Genomic DNA, 22,861 nt, shown 5'->3' with positions numbered 1-22,861 from the left:
TTGGGGCTTAAGATGGAGACTTTAGAGAGAGATGGGATGTGAGAGATTGTTTTAGAGAGAGATAGGACGTGAGAGAATGTACATTTAGAGAGAGATCGGATCTGTGGGGCTTAAGACACTGTGTGTGTTTTTGTTAGAGATAGATGTGGTGCTCAAGGGAGTGTTTGTAGAGAGAGGGCCATGAGAGCTTTTTTTTTTTAAGGGAGAGTAGTGACACTTAAAAGAGAGTGTGGGTCTAGAGAGAGATGGGATGTTTAGGGCTTAAGAGAATATGTTTTTTGCTAGAGAGGTGGGGGTGAAGAGAGAGATAATGTGGCTTTTTTAGTAATTTGGTGGAGAAGATATGTTTAATCAAATTTTTGAAAACTTTTAGGCGTTAATGTTTTCAAATATATTGTTGGATGATATCAGTAGGAATAAAAACTACAATATCCTTTAAATTGGGGTAGTATTATCGCCGTCACCCAGCCTTTTTTATCAATAAACCGTGGGTTGGAGGGAGATGGATTTGTGGGGATTAAGAGAGAGAGTGTGACCAAGAGTGGGAAAATGGGTGGGATACGCGGGATAAGAAGAGAGAGAAAATGAGTGAGATGCGATGTGTGGGGTTCAAGATAGAGAAAGTGTTTTCTAGGGAGAGAAAGAGTTAAGAGAGAGAAAGAGGGCGGGGCGTTGATGTGTGGGTGTTGGTAGCTTCATGAGAGGGCAAACGAAGGCACAAGGAAAGGCCAAGGGAATCTTCTCAACCCATACAATTTGTGGTATGACGTATGCCTGACGACGTCATCAAAGGCCAATTTATCCCGTCAATTTCCGCTAATTTAATACGGAAATATCCAAGTGGACAAAGCCGCGTCAAGTGCGTGTGAGATATATGATTAATACGCAAAATTCCGGAAGGTCCATAGCCGCCCCCTTCCGGCTCAGTGGACCCTCTATAATTGGCTCAGCCGCTCCGGACAAAACCTCGTGGCTTAGATAGGGGCTTTTTCGTCATGTCTGATTATATATATATATATGGGAGGGAGAAAGCCTTTTACCCATTTTTATTAATAAAGATAAAAAAAAAGTTAATATCATATATTAAATTCTTTTGTTAAAATATTAAGGACGGGCTTTGCCCGGTTGGGGTGAGCTTAAAAAAACTAGGGCCTGACCCAGAAAATGTGGTATGATATCCAAAGCCAATACAGTTCCAATACAGTTTGACGATTGGGATGATTGGTCAGGTTAGGCCTGGGCCAGGTTATGCTAATGGACAACTTACCCTGGCTAGGTCAACCCTTTTTTTTCTCATCCTTTTTTTTTTTTTTTTTTGACCTTTTGAGTTTATTAAGCGTGGCCTAGTTCAGGCCAAGGCCTCATTAGCCCGATCTAGGCTAGGATGGATACGAGCATTCCTGCATGGGCTATGACCAAGGTAAGGCCATGTTGGCCCAACCCAAGCTCGGGTTATTGCACTCATGAAAATATCATTAAGGGCCGAGCTCATCCAATTAACTTTGACGAGTTTGTTATTTAATTTGATTAATTCAGGTGCCGCTCCCAAGAGCACCATCAAGAAGGTTAAAGCCCCCATTTCAAAATTAGGAGCCCTAAATAAGCAACATTATCTCGCTAATTTTATATGTATTTTGATACGTCATTTGGATGGTGCCTCTTAACTGAATCAAACACGGCAATACTAAAATTTGTTCAAGGCTTCAGCCCTAAATATTAGAAATTTAGGTTTTTTTTTTAAAATATGTTTTGAAGGGCTACTTGTGTGTATGTGTTTGAGAGAGAGAGAGAGGGGTGGAGTAAATTAACATTGTGTTGCTATGCAGCAGTGAAGGGCTACTTGGGTGTGTGAGTTTGTGTGTGAAAGAGAGAGAGAGAGAGGGGTAAGGTAAATTAACACAAAGTTGTTGGTATGCATGTATTTAAAAAAAGGGAAAAGTTTATATAAAGCCAAGGCTCTAAACAATCAAATTTGAACTCATCTCAAAAATTTTACTAGAAGAGACTGTTTTGATGCTCAAATATCTTCAAATTGATGATCTCGACATCAAGAAGCATGGACATAAGAAAAAGATAGATTTCAAGTTTAGGAAATAGTATATTTTGTAACGTATTTTTGGATCGTCAATTTTCAAGATTTTCAGGTTTTCATAGATTTGTCGATCTATACCATTTTTTAAGCTTTAAATTTTATAAATAAATATAAAAATATATTTTAAGGCTGTCACAAAGATTTCCAATATTAAAACCACATTTCTCGACACTGTTTGAAGGTAGGCTCTAATTTGATTGTTTAGAGCCTAGGCTGTATACAAACCGCACCTTTAAAAAAATATATAAATGTGCTAAGTTGGTCCGGATCACCTATATCTTGACTTGGATTAATTTGGATTGGCAATCTCAAAATATATTTCAAAATAAAAAACTAGAAATATATGAAGGAACATTTATAGGGACCTTTAAATACACCTAGAAAAGCAGAAAAAAAGAAGAAGTAGGGGCTTTTAGGGCTACTAACCAATTTTGATACCTGGCCTAAGCTAAAAGTGTCCTAACTAGCTCCTAATCCAGATCAAGTCATTCCCAATCCGTACTGCATTTTTTGAAACATAGGCGTGCACTGCATGGAAACATGCACATTAGCTTTGAAGTAAAAGTTATTTTAAAGCGAAAAGATACGTTATTTGCTCCCTCAGTTAAAAACTAAGCTAGCGGTATCTTTTGGACATAAAATTTGTGGATGTAAAGGGATCAAACTCAAAAGAAGAAAAACTAAAATATCACAATCTACGTGCTTAAAAAAAAAATTCATATGAAAATTGAACAAAAAATGTCCACTCACTTGAGGGCATGAAAGAGTTGAAGAAACTCAATTTATTTTTCCTTTCATGAAAATAAAAACCTAGTAATCCTTAAGTAGATCCCGAAATTTCAAATAAAAACAATCCTTCCAAATAGCTATTTTCTTTGAGGGAGTTATATATAGACAAGCCTATAAGGGAAAATCGAGTGATCCGAATAGGCGAATTGCACAAATCCTGTCCAATTTAATTTTTAATTTTTTACAACTTTATTAGATATTTAAAAGAATTGGTTTTCTTTAGACGTGCTAAGAGAATAGCCAATTCAGATTAGGAATCACCAATCCAAATCAGCTAAGTAATCCAAGTGCTTTAAACACTGGTTTGTACAAATTAAGGCATGTGTCATTGTATTTATTAATAGACTACGAGAAATTTACCAAAATACACCAACTTATCAACTATTTAATATTTTACTTATTTTCAACTATTCCAACTTATGACCATACGTATTTTACTCTCTACTTAAATTTAAAAAAAAATTAAAATAATAACTAGTTCAAGTACATATTGATATAAGAAGGAGTTTAGTCAATAGAGAGAAACAAGAGTTTATTAAGGGGAGAGAGAGAGAGAAATCAATACTAAATTAATATCAATGAGTTTAGAGAGAGATCAATACTAAATTAATATCAATGAGTTTAGAGAGAGATCAATACTAAATTAATATCAATGAGTTTAGAGAGAGATCAATACTAAATTAATATCAATGAGTTTAGAGAGAGATCAATACTAAATTAATATCAATGAGTTTAGAGAGAGAGAGATCAATTCTAAATTAATATCAATGAGTTTAGAGAGAGATGTTAATCCTAAATTAATGTCAATGAGTTTAGAGAGAGAGATCTTAAATTAATATCAATGAGTTTAGAGAGAGAGAGATGCTAAATTAAGATCAATGAGTCTAGAGAGAGAAAGAGAGAGATCAATCCAAAATTAATATCAATTAGTTTATTTATGATGCTGAGGAGGTTTAGGCGCCGAGCTGAGAAAGTAAGAATCCAGCTTTAGAAGCTGACGCAATTACGATGACGCAACTATGCTGACGGCCAAGAGAGAGCAAGATAAGTGATTTGTGCTTTTTTTTAGAGAGAGAGAGGTAGTGATTTGTCTTTTTTTAGAGAGAGAGAGAGCGTGAAATCGAGAACGTCGCGGCGGGATTACCGACAAACTTAAGCATAAAATTTCTTAATTATTTGTTTAATCTATTTTTTGATGTTTGAACCAAAGTGGTGTTTACTTAAATAGTGATGGACTGGATGTTAGAAAAAAGAATTGCTAAATTATTTAAGAATTTAAGAACTAAGTTAATTAGTTTTTAAAGATTCTTTAATGGGGTCTTTGTATTTAGATGAGGGTGCCGTTAGCATAAGATTGTAGAGGTAAGGTGTACTTTTCAAATTTTATCATGGTATATTATTTTGATGTAAAACATCCTTAGGATTATCTCATAATTTATTTTTATATCTAATTATAAAATTTTAAATTTCAAAATTGGTTAAAATCAAGTAAATCTATAAACATATGAAAATCTTGAAAATAGACGGTGTAGATAATATGTTGTAAAATGTACTATTTTTGAGACTTAAAATCTTTTTATTTTTCATGGTCATACATCTCAATGTCGAGATGATCAATCAAACGGTTTTTCAATATTAAAACCACCTTTTCTAATGAATTTTTTAGGTGCATCTGTAGTTCTATATATAAGGTTGCAACTTTATATAAACTTTTTCCTTTAGAGAAAGGAAAATATCCTTTAAAGGCTCAAAAGCTTTTATAAAATCATAAAGGGAGACAAAATATCCAAATTAATGATAGAGAATTTATTTTTAGATTTTTATCTCACTCGTGTTTTTCATCAAGAAAATATTTCAAAAATGCTAAAATTGATTTTATTTAGGTTTAAGAATATAAGAAATCAAGATAATTTCAATAACTTGGTCCTGAAAAAATATGTTTATTATTGTCATTTGGCTGGGGTCTTAGATGGGTCTATTTACTAAAATTCCCTTGCCTGTGAAGGTTCCCAACCTTAGGGGTAATTTGAGTATTTTATTTTTATTTAAGGACATGGAATTTTAAAAGTAGCCCCTCCTGATAATTTGGGATATTGTGAACTCATTCATAATTTTGTAAGGGATCTAGATTCCTCAAGTAATATTTTATCTTTAAATCAATGACAAATTATACCAAAATAATGATATTTTCAGGTAATCAATATTATGTGTTTTCAAAACTAAGAAAATAAATTAAATAATGACTAGATAAATATGATAAGAGGGGATACAAGGGTTGGTGCGGAGGTGCAGTGTTCCTCACCTCCACTTGCTGAGAAACGGTCAATAAATTAAATACGAGAAGAATACTTTCTTTATTTGAATTGTTTGATAGGATTACAGCCTATCAAAATAAGTAAAACCCCACCTCAAAATTCATCGAAAATTGGTATCAAAAAACCTTAAAATCGATCCTTCTAACTTTGAGCAATATGGTATTGAAATAAATTAGGATTTCAAAGTAAAAAATTAAGCTCGAGCTCTTTTTTTAGGATGGGGTCAGCTTAGCTCTATTCATTGCAACTTCACTCATTTCAAGCAGGGTCTAAAAAAACCATTGGTCAGCCACGGGACTTGTCTGAGTCGGACTAGATTGGGATCTAGGTGATTCCTAGTTGAACCTCAAGTTTTCCCTTTTTTTCATATTTGTAAAATATTTATTAAATATTATCTGGCTCTGACTAAGGATCTGTGTCAAATTAGTGATCTAGATCGGTCCAAATTAATGATCTAAAAAATATTAAAAACAAAATAAATAAAAATTAAATTAAAACATGGGTTTATGGGTGGGATTTAGAGGGATTTGAGACAACATTTGATAAACTTAAAGAAAAATAAAAAATGTAATTTTTTTTGTTTTCCGTGGGGTTGGTGTGGGGGGTAGGGTCTAGGGGAAACCTGCAGGTACCTTTACCATCATGGAACCAGTTCAATCCCGATTAATTCCCATCCTGATCGGTGATCCAGATAAAAAATAGTCAAGTTTTAAAATACGGGTTAAATCCAACCAAATTTTTGAATTTTTTTTTATATTCTTTCTTGCTACAAAATGACCAAACTACCCACATGCATAATAGGCGTACTCCTTTTTGGAGTATCCATACACTCTCCGTGAATCAGATTTAAAAGCATGGATGAGGATGACATATTTTTTGTAGATAACCTTTGGTAGAAGCCTTGAAATATTTGGCACTTAATAAATTTTCAAGTTTGTTCCTAGTGAAATTTTCCACACAGAGGACATGAAAGGTGACTTTGAACCTTCCAAGAAGCACACTAGTTCTATAGTTCTGTAGATCTTGTACGGTTTTCCATATCTAATTTTTTATTAATCAATCGATCTTTTCCGAAAAGTTGAAATGCAAAAGCAGGCCTCTTTTCAAAAGAAAAGAATATGAATATCCCGCGAATTTGTTAGCGTATCTCAATCATGGCTCAAATATGTCAAAAAAAAAAAAAAAAAACCCGATCCGTTTCAAGGAAAAGTCTTTGGTATAAGTAGGCCCTTGTGAATTGTTAAATGAAAAAAAAAATTAAAATTAAAATTAAAAAAACCAAAATCATAAAAAAAGAAAAAAATAATCCTCGATTTAAGATTCCTTGGAGCCATAGTTCTGAATTGGGTGGTTCACTATAATAAAAAATTCACTACAATGAAAGACCCAGTTTTGGGCCACCTTGAGCTATTAGCTCTTTTGGCACCATCCAAAACTTGGGCAGAAAAAAAAAATTACTTGGGCTCAAGAATTGCCCGAGCCCCAAATATGAACCAGAAAGTTCAGCACGGTTAAAACCCTGGTCGAGACCACCTTGACCGATTCCCCGGTTTAGGGCCATCCATAATTGATGACCCCCACACCCGAGTTGGCTCTGGCGATTCTGAATCCACCCCGACACCCAAGTTGGATCTGGCAATTCTGAACCCGCAATTCTAAATCAGCTCTCCAACTTTTGAAACACTATTCTTTTTTTCTTTTTGTTTAAACATTCACACATGCAAAAACACTATTCTACAATACATTATGGGGCATCCGCCATCCATACCCAATAATGGATGGTGGAGATTGAACTTAGTTGTGGGTGCTCCAATGGCGTAATTGAGCGCCAATCCTAGCCCGAGCTCAGCCCAACTCCCTATAGAGCCAGTCGGAGCCTGGCAAAGCCCAAACCGAGTAAAAATGTGGTCCAGTTGTATCATCGTTCTAGCCTCCACCCGGCTTGGACGAGCCCTTAGGCTGCAGTAACCCAAGCCACTAGCCGCTGGCCCAAGCCCTAAACTTTAAAAGCCAGGGCACCCACCCACCCATTGTGGGCCATTTCCTTCCAAACCATGTCATTTTGGTTTTATCATCTATGTTTCTTGTGATGTAGATGGAGAGAAGGACACTTGCGTCCGATGCGTTCACACCAGGTTCATGGTTTCATACGAGGTGGTCAAAATCACCGACTATTTCGAAGAAACTTCACAGGAAAACGCCTAGAACCAAAGCAGTGTGGTCCCATTAAATTATTTTTTTTGTTTTTATTTTTGGGGAATATTTGACCCCTTTGAAAGTATATAAGAATCTTGACTAGCTGCTATAAACTCTCACTGTTAAAGAATAATATTCTTAAAATAATTTCATTGATTTTCCTAAAAAGAAAAATTATCAACTTTCTTTTTTTTAGAGTATTTGGTGAGTCTGCTGACCTGTGCATCTATTGGCCTTGATTTTCAAGAGATTTAGGACCCGGGTACATCTCAAAATCATTGAAAATATGTACCTGCCTTAGATTCATGAATTTGGACCTCAAGAAATCTTGCAGGTCTGATTTTTGAAAAACCACATTGAATGAAATGTCTAACTTTTGTTTTTTTTTTTATCAAATTCATGATCATGATGGTTAAAAATTTTGAATAAATCGGTAGCCAAAATTGATTTTAAAAAGATCATATCTTAAATCGGTATCCAAAATTGATTTTGAAAAGATCTTATCTTAATAGTACTATATGTGACCCACCTAAACCCTATCTTTTTTTCTTTCTTTTTTGCCCTATTAGGACCAAAATCTTTTCTACCAAAAACCTCATACAAAACAAAACAATCGTAATCTGATTGTGCAATCTACACAATCTATCATGCTCTCATTGAATGCTCCACGAAAAATAGGCCACAAATCATAATTAGAACCGGTCAAAACCCCCGAATGTCCCCTAACTAAATGTTTCTAGTTTTAATACTAAAACAACTTTATTTCATGCTACATATCATCCTGCTTTTGAAAAAAGTCTTCAATATAATCTCATCATCGTACCTATGACGACCCCAATTCACGAGGGATTGTATACTACAAGAGTTTTTATTTTTGGAACAACGAGATCACAATCATTGTAAGCCTTTGAATGTTAAATTTGATAAATTGAAGTGTGCTATACTATTCGTAAATTTTTATTTGGACTTTATCCCCAATTAGTGATATATTTCTAACCATCTGATTTTATATCTAATAGTAAGTAATAATTGTGACCTCTTTATATCACAAATAAACAGTCTTATGTTATACATTTCTAAATCACTAGCCTAAGATTCGAAACCATTTTTCTTTTCTTTTCTTTTCTTTTTCTTTTCAGACATAAACCTTTTTTTTTTTTTTTTTTAAATTGGTTAGGAATGAATCCTTGATGTCACTTTCTAACACCACAACCCTAACCGCGTGGGAGATGGGCAATATAAATATATTTTTACACCTGTGTGAACACAATGTTTGAATTCCAGCTAAGCCACAAATCAAAGATTGGTAAACAGACAAAAGAATAAAATGATAAAATTAGGATTAAACATTGGATTACCCTTCCCTATCAGAAAGATAGCCATGATTCAAGTGTAATGCTGAGATGGGGGAAAAATAATTTTTACTTCCCTTATATGAAAATATTTTTTTCCTTTAAGAGAGAGAGAGAGAGAGTTCCCATCACAAAGAAGGCAAGGGCAATTAGGTTTGTTAAGTGACTTCCCCTGTGTTTCTTATGTGAGAGAGATAAAGAGTCCATCACAAAGAAGGCAAGGGCACTTTGATTTGCAAAGAGTGACCTCTTCTTGTTAGTATTCTTTGGGAATGTATTTATTTTTGGTATTAAGTATGTCACAATTGCTCTTGGTCATTACATGTCAAATTAGAAGACTTGGGTGTATCACCAAGTTTGAGAAAATAATTTTCAAATTTTGAGTCTAGTTAATGACACTCTTACAACCACCTGATTTGAAATTTGATGAACAAAAATATGATTTTCTTGTACCAAAAATAAATGATACATTTGTATACTTTCTTCTTTCTTTTTAGCACTACTCCAAGATATTGTTCTGACGTTTTTAATGCTACCCTGCCAATGTTTTTTATAAATATTACCCCAAAATATAATCATTTATATTTCAAGGAAATATTTATAAGGAATTCTATTTTATTTTTAAATTTAAAAATAGTCTTTATAATTTATACTTTATATTTAAGTTCAACTTTTTAAGAGCATATAAGTGCATTTTAATTTTTACATTTTATTGTTTTGGCATATTAGATTAAGAACAAATATTCAAAATTTACATTGTCCATACTTCCCACCATGACTGTATAAAAAATACATAAAAATAACCAATATACCTCTAAACGATCCATAGGTGTTTTGGTAATTTTATTTCTTCCAAATTAATTTTTCATATTTCTATACGTGTGCGATGGTAAGAAGAAGGTACGCCATAAATTTGAGTTTAATCTTTTATTTTTTGACAAGTTTTTTTAGTTTAATCTATTATATAAAAAGTAAACAAAATTAAATACAGCGTACTATTAAACATAGGAAAGTATTTTAAATTTCAAAAATTAAAGTGACAGTTATCTGTATATTTCTCTTATTTTCAAATTTAATAGAAATAAATTTGTGGTCTCTAGGTATGAATGCACAATTTGGCCCTTAGCCAAGACACACCATGACACGAGATTTGTACGACCCCTAAGCTATGAAATTATTTTTATTCAGGTCCAAGATTGATTGTGGACCATCTGTTTGAAATGATCAAATTTACGGTTTTTAAGAACTCAAAATCATTTTTTTAGGAATTTAAAAAGCTTTGTTCTGTAATTCTATATAGACAAAGTTTATATAAAGAGAAAATTATAAACAACTCCCAATAGTAGACTTTTTATGCAAGTTACCCCCAACCAAGCTTTGTTCCTCACTTTTTATCCCAAATAAACTTTCTTAGCAAATATCTCCACACTAAAAAAAATCTAAACTACCCTCCCTTACTTTTACCCATGCCTCTCTCTCTTCTTTCCCACGAAAAGGCAGTCCGGCGTATTCTTAGAGCAATCTGGTAGTGTAATGTCGGTCCAGTAAATAACGGTGGCAGTCCAACAATACAAGTGGAGGTCTGGCACTGACAAGGAATGGTCTGATAATAGGCCTATGCGGTCCGGCACTACTAAAGAGCGGTCCGACAATAGGCCCATGTGGTCCGGCAACAAGCCCAAAGTGCGGTCCGACAATGTAAAAGAATGATCCAACACTTTTTTAGTTTAACAGGGTCGGGCAATGCCAAAGAGTGGTCCGGCAGCCCATGTAAGCCCACGTGAATGTCTGGCTAAAATTAATTTTTTGTGCACGAAAAAATATATTTTTGTCAAAAAAAAGTATATTTTTTTACTTGAGGGGTATTTGTTAGAAAAGTGTATTTTGGGGGAAAAAGTAAGAAAAAAAAGTTTGATTGGGGGTACCTTGCATAAAATGTCTAGTCTTGAGAGTTATTTGTAATTTTCCCTTCTATAAAAACGAGGCTCTAAACAATCTAATTAAGGTACACCTCAAAATTTTACTAGAAGAGGTTGTTTCGATGCCCGACGATCCTCAAGTTAATCATCTTGACCTAAGGATGTATGGACATGTGAAAATTTTGACTTGGAATCTAGGAAATAGTGCATCTTGTAATGCATTTTTTATACCATCAATTTTCAAGATTTTCAAGTGTTCAGGCAATGATTTCGTTACCGTTGTATAGTAATATGATGCAACAACCTTAAAAAACCATCTTATGGCCATTTGTTTGATCCAAATTTTGAAATATACACTCTTTTCATTCTAATAAACAATCACAAAAAAATGAAAAAAATTGAAAACACAACCTAGAAAGTATTTTTTTAGCCCAATCAATATAGGCCATCCATTTTGGCGAGATGTTTAGATCTAGGCCTTAGAAGGATTTTTTTCATTTCTAATTTTTTTGGATGGTTTTATTATCATTAGATGAACAATGTTAAAAAAGGAAAAAATGATTTTGAGCTTACGAAGGCAAAGATCTTGAAATTCACAAAATGAATGGTCTAGATTCGTTTTTGGATGAGACTCATTTTGACCTTATCTAAGGTTCAAATTGAATGTTTTTTGCGGGGGGGGGGGAAGGGGGGATTGATTATTGAGATGAAGAGAGTATGTGTGTAAAATTTAGGGTCATACAAATACCACAAACATGGTTTTCTAAATGTGTCGTTGCATTATACTATAATACAACCGTTGCATTGGATCATTACTCTATATATATATATATATATATATATATATATATATATATATATATATATATATATATATATATATATATACAACAGTTGCATTGGATAGCAATGATCCAATGCAACGGTTGTATCGTAGTATAATGGTTGTATATATATATTTAGAGCAATGATCCAATACAACGATTGTATCATAGTACAATGGTTGTATATATATATATAGAGAGAGAGAGCAATGTTATCATAGTATAATGCAACGACACGTCTAGAAAACCACGTTTGTGGTATTTGTATGACCCCAAATTTTACATATATACTCTCTTCATCTCAATAATCAATCCCAAAACAAAAAAAGTTCAATTTAAACCCTAAATATGGTCAAAATGAATCCCCTCCAAAAATGAATCTAGACCATTCATTTTATGAATTTCAAGATCTTAACCTTTATAAGCTCAATCATTTTTTTCTTTTTTAACATTGTTCATCTAATAAAGTCATAAAAAAAAATTGGAAATGAAAAATAATTCTTCTAAAGCCTAAATCTTAACATCTCACCAAAATGAACTACCTATGTTAATTGGGCTAAAAAAATATTTTCTAAATTGTGTTTTCAATATTTTTTTCTTTTATTATGGTTGTTCATTAGAGTCAAAAGAGTGTATATTTCAAAATTTGGATCAAAAAATTAGCCATAAGATAGTTTTTTAAGGTGTTGCATCGTATTATCATATAACGGTTGCATGAAATTATTACCCATATATATATATAAAAGAGGCTTTTAATAATTCAAAATTATCTTTCAAGAATCTAAAAAGCATATATAGACCTATTGGAGCAATATATGTATGTGCACGCGCGCCACAACTTCTGGCAAAACCTTAGCAAAGAGTAACTTTATGACCCAGGACTAACTTTAGGACCCCAATTTTTAGAGATTTGACTTGATCAACCGAGCAACCAAATGAAAATGACAAAACCTAACCTAGATCATCCTGAAAAATTCAAGCCCCAATATAGCCCAAGAAGTCGGTCAACTTTTGTACAGGAACCTTTTTCGTCTCCTTGAAGATACTCAACGATTCTCACATTAAAAAAAGTGAAAATATATAATGAATCATTTATTTTGATACAAAGTGCGCGCAATTAATCTTGACTGCTTAGCAAACCACAAATGTTCCATCAAATTATCTCCACTAATATAGTGATAATGTTGAATGTTGATTAAAACAAGGCAAACTCCCAATGGATGACAGAAAAAAGTGACATTTGATAATTTGGATTCCAAGTTTCCACATCTCACAGGATCAAAGGAAATTTTTGTGAAAATTACTCTGCGATTCACAGGAAAAAAAACAATTGCAATTAACTAAAATGTTAACATTTGTTATCCACTTAGTTCTTGAAAATGTTAACTCTTTTAAATTTTTCCTAAATCTTTGATCGGTAAAATGTTTCATCTACTTCCCAAAATTCATACATCAACACTGACCAATCAGGTGACCAGTTTAACACTAATTAGGCTCGTCTTATTGACAATTAACAACACTAATCAATCTCAAGACCATTTTTGCTCTAGAAAAAAAGGGACTGCATACTAAAAGACCATTTACCTTCAGTTCAAGGTCACAATCACTACGAGCCTATGAAATCCAATAGCTTGGGGTTTACCACGAAGAATTTGAGCCTAGTCAATGGCACATCTCCAGCCACCTAATGTCAAATCTCACGACCAACACTGATTGTGACCTCTTTCTACAATGATAAATGATCTTTTTTCATACTTTTCAGAAAAAAAAACCATTAAGAAAAAGCCTATTCTCTTGATGACAACAGTAATCCAGCCATTCTCTCACCTGCAAAAAAAACATTAAAACCCACATCTCCTTGAGGTAAACCTAGATAGTCTTTGACAACTTTGCATTCCCATCCTCTTCAGGGTTCACAGAAATGGGTCGCCGACCCTTATCGGGCCCACCTATGATACCCCAAGTCTCGAATTGCCTTTGTCTTGCCCTTGCCCTTGCCTTCTCCTCCTCTGATTTAATTGAATGGCAATAAGGACATGAAACCCCTTCTTCGAAATCAGGAGACTCCATGTCTAAATCACTAATGGGTTTTTTGCATCCATAGCAAAGTTTGAATGTGCCTTGCTTAAGCCCATGTTCTACTGAGACCCTCTTATCGAACACAAAGCACTCACCTTCCCAAAGGCTTTCTTGTTCCGGGATTTCCTCAAGATACTTTAAAATCCCACCCTCAAGATGATAGACCTGAGACAAATGGTAAGCATGAAATTCACCAATACGAAAAAGATGTAAAGAAAAAACAAGAGCTGATTAACAATAAAAACCTACTTGCCCAAATAAATAAATGAGTATAAAGATTTGAAGTTCTGCTACGCTGATATCCTAGTTTATGTGTTCGGGGTGAGGAATTAGCGTCAAGGATGGTTACTAAAGGGCATGAGGACTCATTCTTTCTTTACCTTATATATTAAGATGATCAAAATGTGTGGAAAGAGAACAAACCTCTTGAAAGCCATTACTTAGGAGAAAACTTGAGGCTTTCTCGCACCTAATTCCACCTGTACAATACATTGCAACTCGAGGTGGTGCCTTCCTTTCTTGAAAATCATTCTTTGAATTTATATTCAAACCATTAAACGTTGCCTGATCAGTGGATCCAACTATTGGCAACTGATGATCCACCCATGTTGGGAAATCCCGAAATGCTGTGGTGCATGGATCTACTGCTCCTTTAAACTTTCCAATACGAGTTTCATAATAATTGCGCACATCTATTACCACCTACAATATCATGGTATCAGCAAATATAAGCAAAAAACAACCAAGTAATGAGAAAATAAAGGAAATGAAGTATAAAAGGAAAAGAAGCCTCAAAAATTATTTTCTTCAGATCAATCGATCAACTTAAAAAAGGTGACAGAACTAATAATGACTCAAAAGTAAAGAAATACTTATTTGATCCAAATTACTTACAGTCACTGGATCACTGATCAAAGCATTCCAATCACGTGGGTTAACATATTTTCCAACTCCTTTGATAGGTGACACATTTGGCATTCCCAAAGAAACTATCTGTCAAAGAAAAGTGGATGACAAAAAGGTTAAGAGATTAGAATAGAGCACCCACTTCCATGATTATTAGCACCTAGCAGGCAACCACAACCACAACTGTTAAATAGCACAATACTTCAGCCTCAACACAGTCAACTGTATTATTAGGGAAGTATGCAATAAGTAAACAGACAAAGGAAAACCATAGTCCATCGTGGTTATGGTCATTACTGTCCATCCTGGGACGCCCATTTGGGCCATGTTATGTTGGGGGGGTCCAACACCGTCCCCATCACCACCCATCATTTCACCAGACATTCATGAGACCCATGGGCCTTAGCTCTAATAGTATATTGGATTACAGCATACTATTCCTTGTTTCTGTTGAAAAGAAAACGGCGAGCCTTACTTCTTTCTTAACCTTGACCCGCACATGATCCCATCGAAATGGCGCATCTTCACCTGCTCCTAGTGGTGAATGGCTGGTGTGGCCGTGATGGATAGCCTCCTCTTCTGCACTGACAGGTGATTCAATCTGTCTAAGGCCTTTTAAGCGCTTGTCCTCTTCAATGAACCCAAGAACTTTTTCTACTGATTCACGGGTCCCACATATGCTCCCATTGATTCCTTCTGGTGCAAGAATAATACCACCTGAGACACGCTGAAAAGTATCAGAATGGTGAGGAATCGAACTTCATGAAATCCAAAATGCATCTCCAAAACATTAATGATCAATCAGTTAAAAAAAATGACATATAGAAAAATGACAAAAATGAAATATACTAAATCAGATAAATAAGTTTTCATTAGATATATGTTAATTTATAGTTGCAATTCACATATATAAGTTAATAACACATTGTGATTCATATATATAAATTATTAAAACATAAATGTCCATTCCTATCATACTTTGAAAACAATATAGAACTAAAAAAACAACTAATCACAACCCCACGCCCCACAGAGAGAGAGAGAGAGAGAGAGAGAGAGGGTTCATACTGAATGAGCAAGTGTATGGATATAAACATAGCAAATAATTGAGAGTTAAAAAGAGCCCAAAATAAATGGGAGGGTTGATTTAGATATTGACAGTGTGCAAGGAGACTCGGGTACTTTGGTAAAAGGGAAAGTTAGGAGGAGATAATGCAATGGAGTTCAAGAGCATTTGAAGATAATAAAGAACATGTAAAGCATTCAAATAACAAAAACCTTTGCCTTTGACGACAACCAGACCAAAAATTTATTGATTTAGTTCCTTAAACATGCTAATATGTCATCACTAACCAACCATCTTGAAGTCAATACAGAGGCCAAATTAATCCCAAAATAAGACATGTATTGCGAGGCATGGAACCCTTCCAATCTGATAACATTTCCCTATCAATACCAATCTGATAGTATCAGCCTCCATGTAAGTAGCCATGTTCAATAATACCAACACATAATAGAGTTTAATTATATATTGAACTTGTTGTTAGCTTCTACAACAGCTTTATTGCTTTGAAACTAATAACTAAAATCTAAGGGCAATCTCACATAACTTGATGATGGACACAGGCAAACAACAGAGGACTCGTTATCAGGATCAACTTTATTGAAACAGTGAATTATCAGTGATGATGAGTACATCCAACAGACCATAAAATTCATTCCCAAGGATGGTAGCACCAAAAGGACTCAAATGATGCCACTCATAAGCATTTCCAATTCACTCAGACACCTGAGTGTACATATATGAATCATGCTTGGACACATATACATGGACCAAGGTTAATCTAATGACCAGTATATATCCATACATGACATAAAGTAGGACACAAATCACCAAAGTATGCCCAATGAAACGGTCAATGGTGCCTCATTTGGTGGATGAAGTATTGATCCACATTATTTTGCCCAGTAGAATCCAACCAGGTGGCAGCCTAATAGTAATCTTGCAGCAATATATACGAGGAACACTTTTCTTATTCCCCAGGACAACTCTCGTCTATTTTTTCATTTACTTGATGAGAAGAGTGAAGAATATAGAGCGATGCCCGGATAACTCCCCAAGAAAAATAGAAACAACGTATCACATTACTACCATCGTAAGGTACCCATAAGCCCATCATCATCATTTTCATCATTCAAGACTTATCCCAACTATTTGGGGCTATAAAAAGGGCTATACTTTCAGTCAGACCATAAGTCATCCACAAACCCATCATGCAGTCACTTATAAGCCATTTTCAGCCTTTGTATGGGTTTAAGTCTACCCTAGTATATTCTCACAAATCACAAACCAAATGGAAAAGAAAGACTTTTTACTTCTTCAATAAGACAAATGAAAAGCGAAATCATCATCTGCAAATTCTTCTTTTTGACTTGTTAACCACTAAAGAATGGAGGAAACCAAATCCGAATAGCCAAATCAAAAAGATATGCCTGGATGTTAACGGCCAAAACCTCGACAGCACAAAGGATCTTGTTCGCCTGGCTCATAATGACTTAAAGAGCGCAAAGAACAAGGTACATGAACTAGATCAGCATAAAGTGGGATCGATTTCTTCTAAATTTACAAAATCTCGAAGTAGGAGTTTAATGCACAGTAATGAGATCAATGTGATTCACACTCTTTTGTGTACATTGTCCAATTACTCATTTGGGTCACAAACATGCAGTTACAGCTGTACAAAGGGGATACAAATTTGGGAGACATTTCATTTGCATGTGAAGTTATATATATATATATATATATGGGTGCGGTTTCTATAAGGTTGCAACCTTAAACAATCCAATTAAGGAGCACCTTAAATTTTTATTATACCATGTAATTTTGTTGTAAAAAATTCTTAGTATTATCTTAAAATCTATTTTCATACCTAATTAGAAAATTTTAAATTCCAAAAATGGTTAAAATCAAGTAGATCTATAAATATATGAAAATCTTGAAAATGGACGGTCTAGATAATATGTTCCAAGATGCGCTATTTCCGATATTCAAAAACTTTTTTTTTTCATATTCATAGATCTCGATGTCGAGATGATTGATTAGAGGGCTTGTTCAACATTAAAACAACATTTCCAATAGATTTTTGAGGTGCATCTGTGAATCTACATTTTAAGGTTGCAACCTTATATAAACTTTTCCCTATATATATATATATATATATATATATATATATATATATATAAACCACAATCGATGGTAATTCAAGGTTATACTCACTGCCCATTCTTGTTGATGGATGGTTGGAGCTTAACTGTGCATGGGTGAATTCAGACACTGCACTTTAGCCCTGCTGGGCACTATAGTTAGTCTCAAACCATCCATCCGGGGGATCATGATCCCTGACACCACAAACCACTTGGTCCCAATGACTTACAGAATTCACCCAATAATGGTGCAAAAATTTACAGCACAATCAAAGCTACATAATTCAAGCACAACCATAAGCAAAACTCAAGACATTATGACGTCAATCATAGTGTGTGACTAGTGACTATGTCCATGGTATAGTGGCAAAGAACCAGTTATTTTATTGATAGCATGGCAGTATAGCAGTCGACTTAGAATTTATAAGGCCGAGTAAAAGAAACCAGCATGCTCCCTTCTTTCACTCTTTCTCTGTCCATAATAGTTGAATTTCACCAATCTTCAACTGCCTTGCAAATATAACGGTGATGCATGGGATATCTATTGTGCTTTGTGACTGGATCCACAAGTTGGATGTCATAGCTTGAATGAATAATAACATTGTCAACTCCTGAGGCTAAGTACATAGCACCATCAGAAGCATGCAAATAAGTAGTATGTGTCCAAGGTTTAATAGGCAAGGTTGGCATGTTTTACAAACTCATGAAATTCTTTGCAATGGCACTAGTGTCATTCACTTGGCCAAATAAAAAAGAACCAATCATACACCACTATATTAGCAAGGCAATCGAAGATGGTGAAATTCAACTATTGACAGTGGGTAACAAAAAAAAAAAAAAAAGTATTGCATATGCTCAGAAAGACTAATCAACTAGAGATTTTGGCTTGGAACCTGTCAGAAAAGGAGACTATGATCTCGCAGCGGCAAATCCAATCTGGCTCCACCTCTCTATGCTAAGGGTATTCTAACCTTGTTGGGAAGGGTTATTATATATCTACTAATTCTGGCATATTGACAGAGGGACAAAGGGATTGACGAGACCGAAGAGGGCTCCTCGCCAATCACCTCTGGACTGGGGGTTGGACACTTGCCAAGGCACTGTGCCCCTACCTCAGATATTGCGGTGACTCGGGCATGTGATAGCTATATTGTCGACGGCTGGCTCCATACCGGAATAACCACATAGGCAGACAGAAAGCAAAGCACACAAACTCACAGCAATCCCTTCCTCACCCCTTCAAGTTTTGCTCTCGGGGTTTGGAAGTACATATTGCTTTTGGTTTCACAAAGAGGGGAAAGAAAAATAAATAAATTGGCATATGACAAGACTGGTGATGTTGTCATCAAGGTGGGATGTTGCCTTTGGGTGATGAAAAATCATCGAAAGGCAATTTTAGTTCCTTTATTTTGGGGTTTGAGAGAAATTGCATAAAAGCAACAAAAGAGAGAAAAACCTACAGAGGTCGTAAATGCCTCAGTGTTCTCACTTCTTTATACTTTCTTGGTCCATTATAGAATGCTTAAATAGGGATGCATATAAGAGAGAAGAGAAGCAAGAAAGCAAAAGATGAATAGGCCAGTTGACCCTGCATAGACTTGTGGGTAGATTCCTAATCTGCCATGTAACTACTAAAATCACTCGCTCAATCATTTGCCAGTGGATGTAGACATACATTGTGACAAACCACATAATATCTTTTGCTTATCTGTTCATTGTTTTTTCCTCTACTTATGGGGGGGCTCTCATTCTATATTCTGATTTTTGCTTTAATTTTTGGCATACTCATTAGGTGATTATCAGGACCAATTGGTTTGAGACTCCAGGGTGCATGGCGGATGACCTCTTTGCCACGACAACATGAAGAGTGGATGGAACCTTTGGACTACCATATACCATAATCCCTATGACTATGACATACTTCTTGTATTTAAAAGCATCCGGTTATCTCATATGTAATAGGCTCTTGCATAATTTATATTCCTTGAGGACATTTTTTTTGTTAATTATTAGAGGTCATGAATTAGGAAAATCTTTCTAATAGTTAATACTAAAAGGGAGTCATGTTAAACAGATGTTAGAGTTTTGTGGTACTTAACCTGCATTTTCCATTACAACAAACTTAGCTTCGTTTGCATGATCTATCTTGTAGAAATCATTCCGATCATTTATATCCCCTTGCATTTTTACAACTTTGTATAAGTTATTACAAATTAGAGAGTATCGCAGCATTGGCTCCCAACATTTTTGATAAAGCATTGGAGGTTATGAAATATTGAAATATAAATTATGAGAGTCTAAGTCTACTGGAACTTAAATTCCATGTTTAAAAGACACAAAAATATCCTACTTAGGAGTGGCAAGGATAAAACTACACTAAGTACATACTAACTACTCTTAAACAATCTCGAACTCGAACCCTATCCTCAAATTGCGAAAACCTTTTCCACATCAACACAATTATGCATTATAAACCTGTGAATTAATTAGCCCAAACCCAAAGGCCTACTCCCACTCACTCTTTACCGAACAAAATAATGCTCATGAAACACATATAAAAAATATATCGAGCGGTCCTTTGCCATATAATCCATTAAAATGTGTTGTGATACTTTGTGTTTAAAGATAGGCTAAGGTGGGATTGTGAATATTGAATCGTAAACATTGCTTAGTAAAAGTCTCTTAGACCCAATAAAGAATGGAGTTCTAAGATCAAGTAGCAGAAATCCCATCCTCAAAAAAACCCGAGTTCAGTAGAAACTGAACAAACAAATACAGAGATATGGGATAGAGAGAGAACTATAAAGCAGAATTAGTAAAATGGAATGGAACAATATAGCTAGTCAATTGATCACAAATAAATAGCAAAACTATCCAAAATTCGTACCAAAGAAACCCAACTCCAGAATATCATAGACCCATAAACCAAATGCATGCAAAAGAGAAAGAGAGGGAGTAATTTTGTTTAGAAAGAGAGAACTATAGATTAAACAATCATATAAGTAGTACTAACCTCTTGCTCACACAGCTCCTTCAATGGCAGGCGCATCTGAGCATGGTCTGGAAAGTCAGCAAACTTGTAGAAAGAGACCACGACGAGGGGCTGGAGAAATCTCTCACTCTCTCCGTCAAGTTTGGATCCCTCATCACTCTTTCTCTCTCTACAAATTTTGGTTCTTTCAGCAGGAAATGGAATGCTTTTCATTGTATTGGTGCAATGAAAAGCTCTAGAGTGAGAAACAGGGGAAAATACCATTTTTCTCTTTGGTTTTGGACATGGGTCCTCGGGGTAGTAGAGAGAGAGAGACTTTGAAATGGGGGATCTTGATTTAGTGAGAAGAATGGTGGAGATTCTAGGGTTTGGAAAGCAAGAAGAGAGCATCACTATAGCACCTGCTATTCTTCCATAAATAACAGATGATGGCATCTGCATATGGGCATTTGTAGATGAGGGTTCTTTCCCTCTTTTGTAAAACAAATTCCCATCTCTGGAGCCCTTGCTTCTGAAATTAAGTACAGGATAACTATTTAGGCGGGTGTACCTGCGCGCGGGAGCAAGTTGTGAATTTGCTCCCTTGGGCAAAGGACGGCTTTACGAAGGCTTTTCTTTGAAGCCAAAAGATTGTATACTCCCAGAAGAGTATACTGTCCATTTAAATCCCTCTGGTACACAAAGCTTCGTGGCCAAAAAAAATTAGGTTTGATTGAGGCCCTTCCCCACATCCACTCCTATGTGGGGAGGATCTCAAATAATTATCATTAAATTTAACACATATTTTTTAAAAAAATTTTATATTGTTATAAGAGTTGACTTTTTAAAAAAATAATATCAAATTTAATAATGATCATTTAAAATCCTAGAATATTGAAGAGTCTCACAAGTCATTTTCTATATAGATATGTCTTTTGATTGAGGGAGCATAGTAGGCGCGCTCTTCTTTGAATTCACTTTAAAGTCGTACCGATAAATAAGTTGTAAAAAATAACAAGAAAAGTTTGGCGAACTTTTATATAGGTAAATTCGACTATTCAAAAATTTATATAGTTCGATATCATTCGAATACACCTCATGTTGTGCATAGTTTCGAAAACTAATAAAAAAGGTTTTGTTTTATCACAATCGTTCCATGACTATATATTCTATGATATATCTTTGAGCATGTACGTTATGCCCCTTTAGGAGTATACTTTACTTCTAGTTCATCAATGAGGCGATTTACTTAGAGTGCAGTTCACATTTGGATGCATCCGTAGCTATAGAGGTAAGGTGCACCTTCAAATTTTATCATGATATATAATTTTGATGTAAAATGTTTTTGGGGATTATCTCAAATTTTATTTTATATCTAAGTACAAAATTTTAAATTTCAAAAATGGTTAAAATCAAGTAGATCCATAAACATATGAAAATCTTGAAAATGGACGGTGTAGATAATATGTTGTAAAATGCATTATTTTAGACTTAAAATCTTTTTAACTTTTATGGTCATACATCTCGATGTTGAGATGATCAATCAAAAGGCTTTTCAACATTAAAACTACCTTTTCCGATGGATTTTTAGGTGTATCCGTAATTCTACATTATAAGGTTGCATCCTTATATAAACTTTTTCCTTACTTAGGAGGATTTTTTCGATTAGAAATTTTGGTAACCACCTTAACTAGATGATTCTTTTCAAAAAAAAAATGAAATTTGAGTTCTCTAATACTAAGATCTCATCCTCTGGAAATTGGATGGTTTTATTCAATCATGAAATATTATTTTTTAGGTGCTTATAAGGTACAATTAGGATATCTTATCTTTTTTATTGAGGTTAATCTACATGTTAAATAGGTTATATCCCCAAAATTTAAGGTCCCAAAACTAATCCTAAGCGGGGTTTTACCGGATAGAGTAAATAGCAGTACACTCCCTATAATATCCTTTGCCTAAACCTTTAGGCCAGAATTTTTTAGGCACTTCTATTTAAAAAAGTTTCAAGGTACAGTTTGTACCGTGTCTAGGCCACATACCAATTATCTGGGGTCCTATGAATACTCTAGCTAGGGGTTTTGCTTGAGAGAGCAAATATACATTTTGTCCCCTAAAGCATGTGATATTTAGAGAAAAAATGTTATATGTTGATTACGAGAGTCGAACGAACTATTGTGCATCCATGGCATTGCATTATCTTTTCTAGACATT

General features: G+C 34.6%; 1 protein-coding gene across 3 annotated transcripts; it reads right to left on the bottom strand.

Moving 5' to 3' along the window:
* Positions 1-12,896: 12,896 nt before the first annotated feature.
* On the bottom strand, positions 12,897-21,108 carry LOC18432331 (Rhodanese/Cell cycle control phosphatase superfamily protein). Of its 3 annotated transcripts, none has more exons than XR_016060841.1 (5): positions 20,690-21,108; positions 14,948-15,199; positions 14,461-14,559; positions 13,990-14,258; positions 12,897-13,731 (listed from the first exon to the last, which is right to left on the bottom strand). XR_016060841.1 is itself a non-coding variant. In XM_006842440.4 (5 exons), exons 1-5 carry the CDS (start codon positions 21,101-21,103, stop codon positions 13,357-13,359), a joined length of 1,419 nt encoding a protein of 472 aa, XP_006842503.3. In that variant the 5' UTR covers positions 21,104-21,108; the 3' UTR covers positions 12,897-13,356. The 3 variants fall into 3 exon arrangements, 2 of the variants coding, with proteins under 2 accessions (XP_006842503.3, XP_088730083.1); XM_006842440.4 differs by having other exon boundaries at positions 13,990-14,268; XM_088873957.1 differs by having other exon boundaries at positions 13,990-14,268; positions 14,948-15,189.
* Between the last annotated feature and the right edge of the window lie 1,753 nt (positions 21,109-22,861).

Source organism: Amborella trichopoda, chromosome 8 (genome assembly GCF_054954075.1).
Source record: "Amborella trichopoda isolate Santa Cruz 75 chromosome 8, AtrichopodaSantaCruz75HAP2 v2.0, whole genome shotgun sequence".
Classification (NCBI taxonomy): domain Eukaryota; kingdom Viridiplantae; phylum Streptophyta; class Magnoliopsida; order Amborellales; family Amborellaceae; genus Amborella; species Amborella trichopoda.
This window is presented reverse-complemented; position numbering and strand designations above follow the sequence as displayed.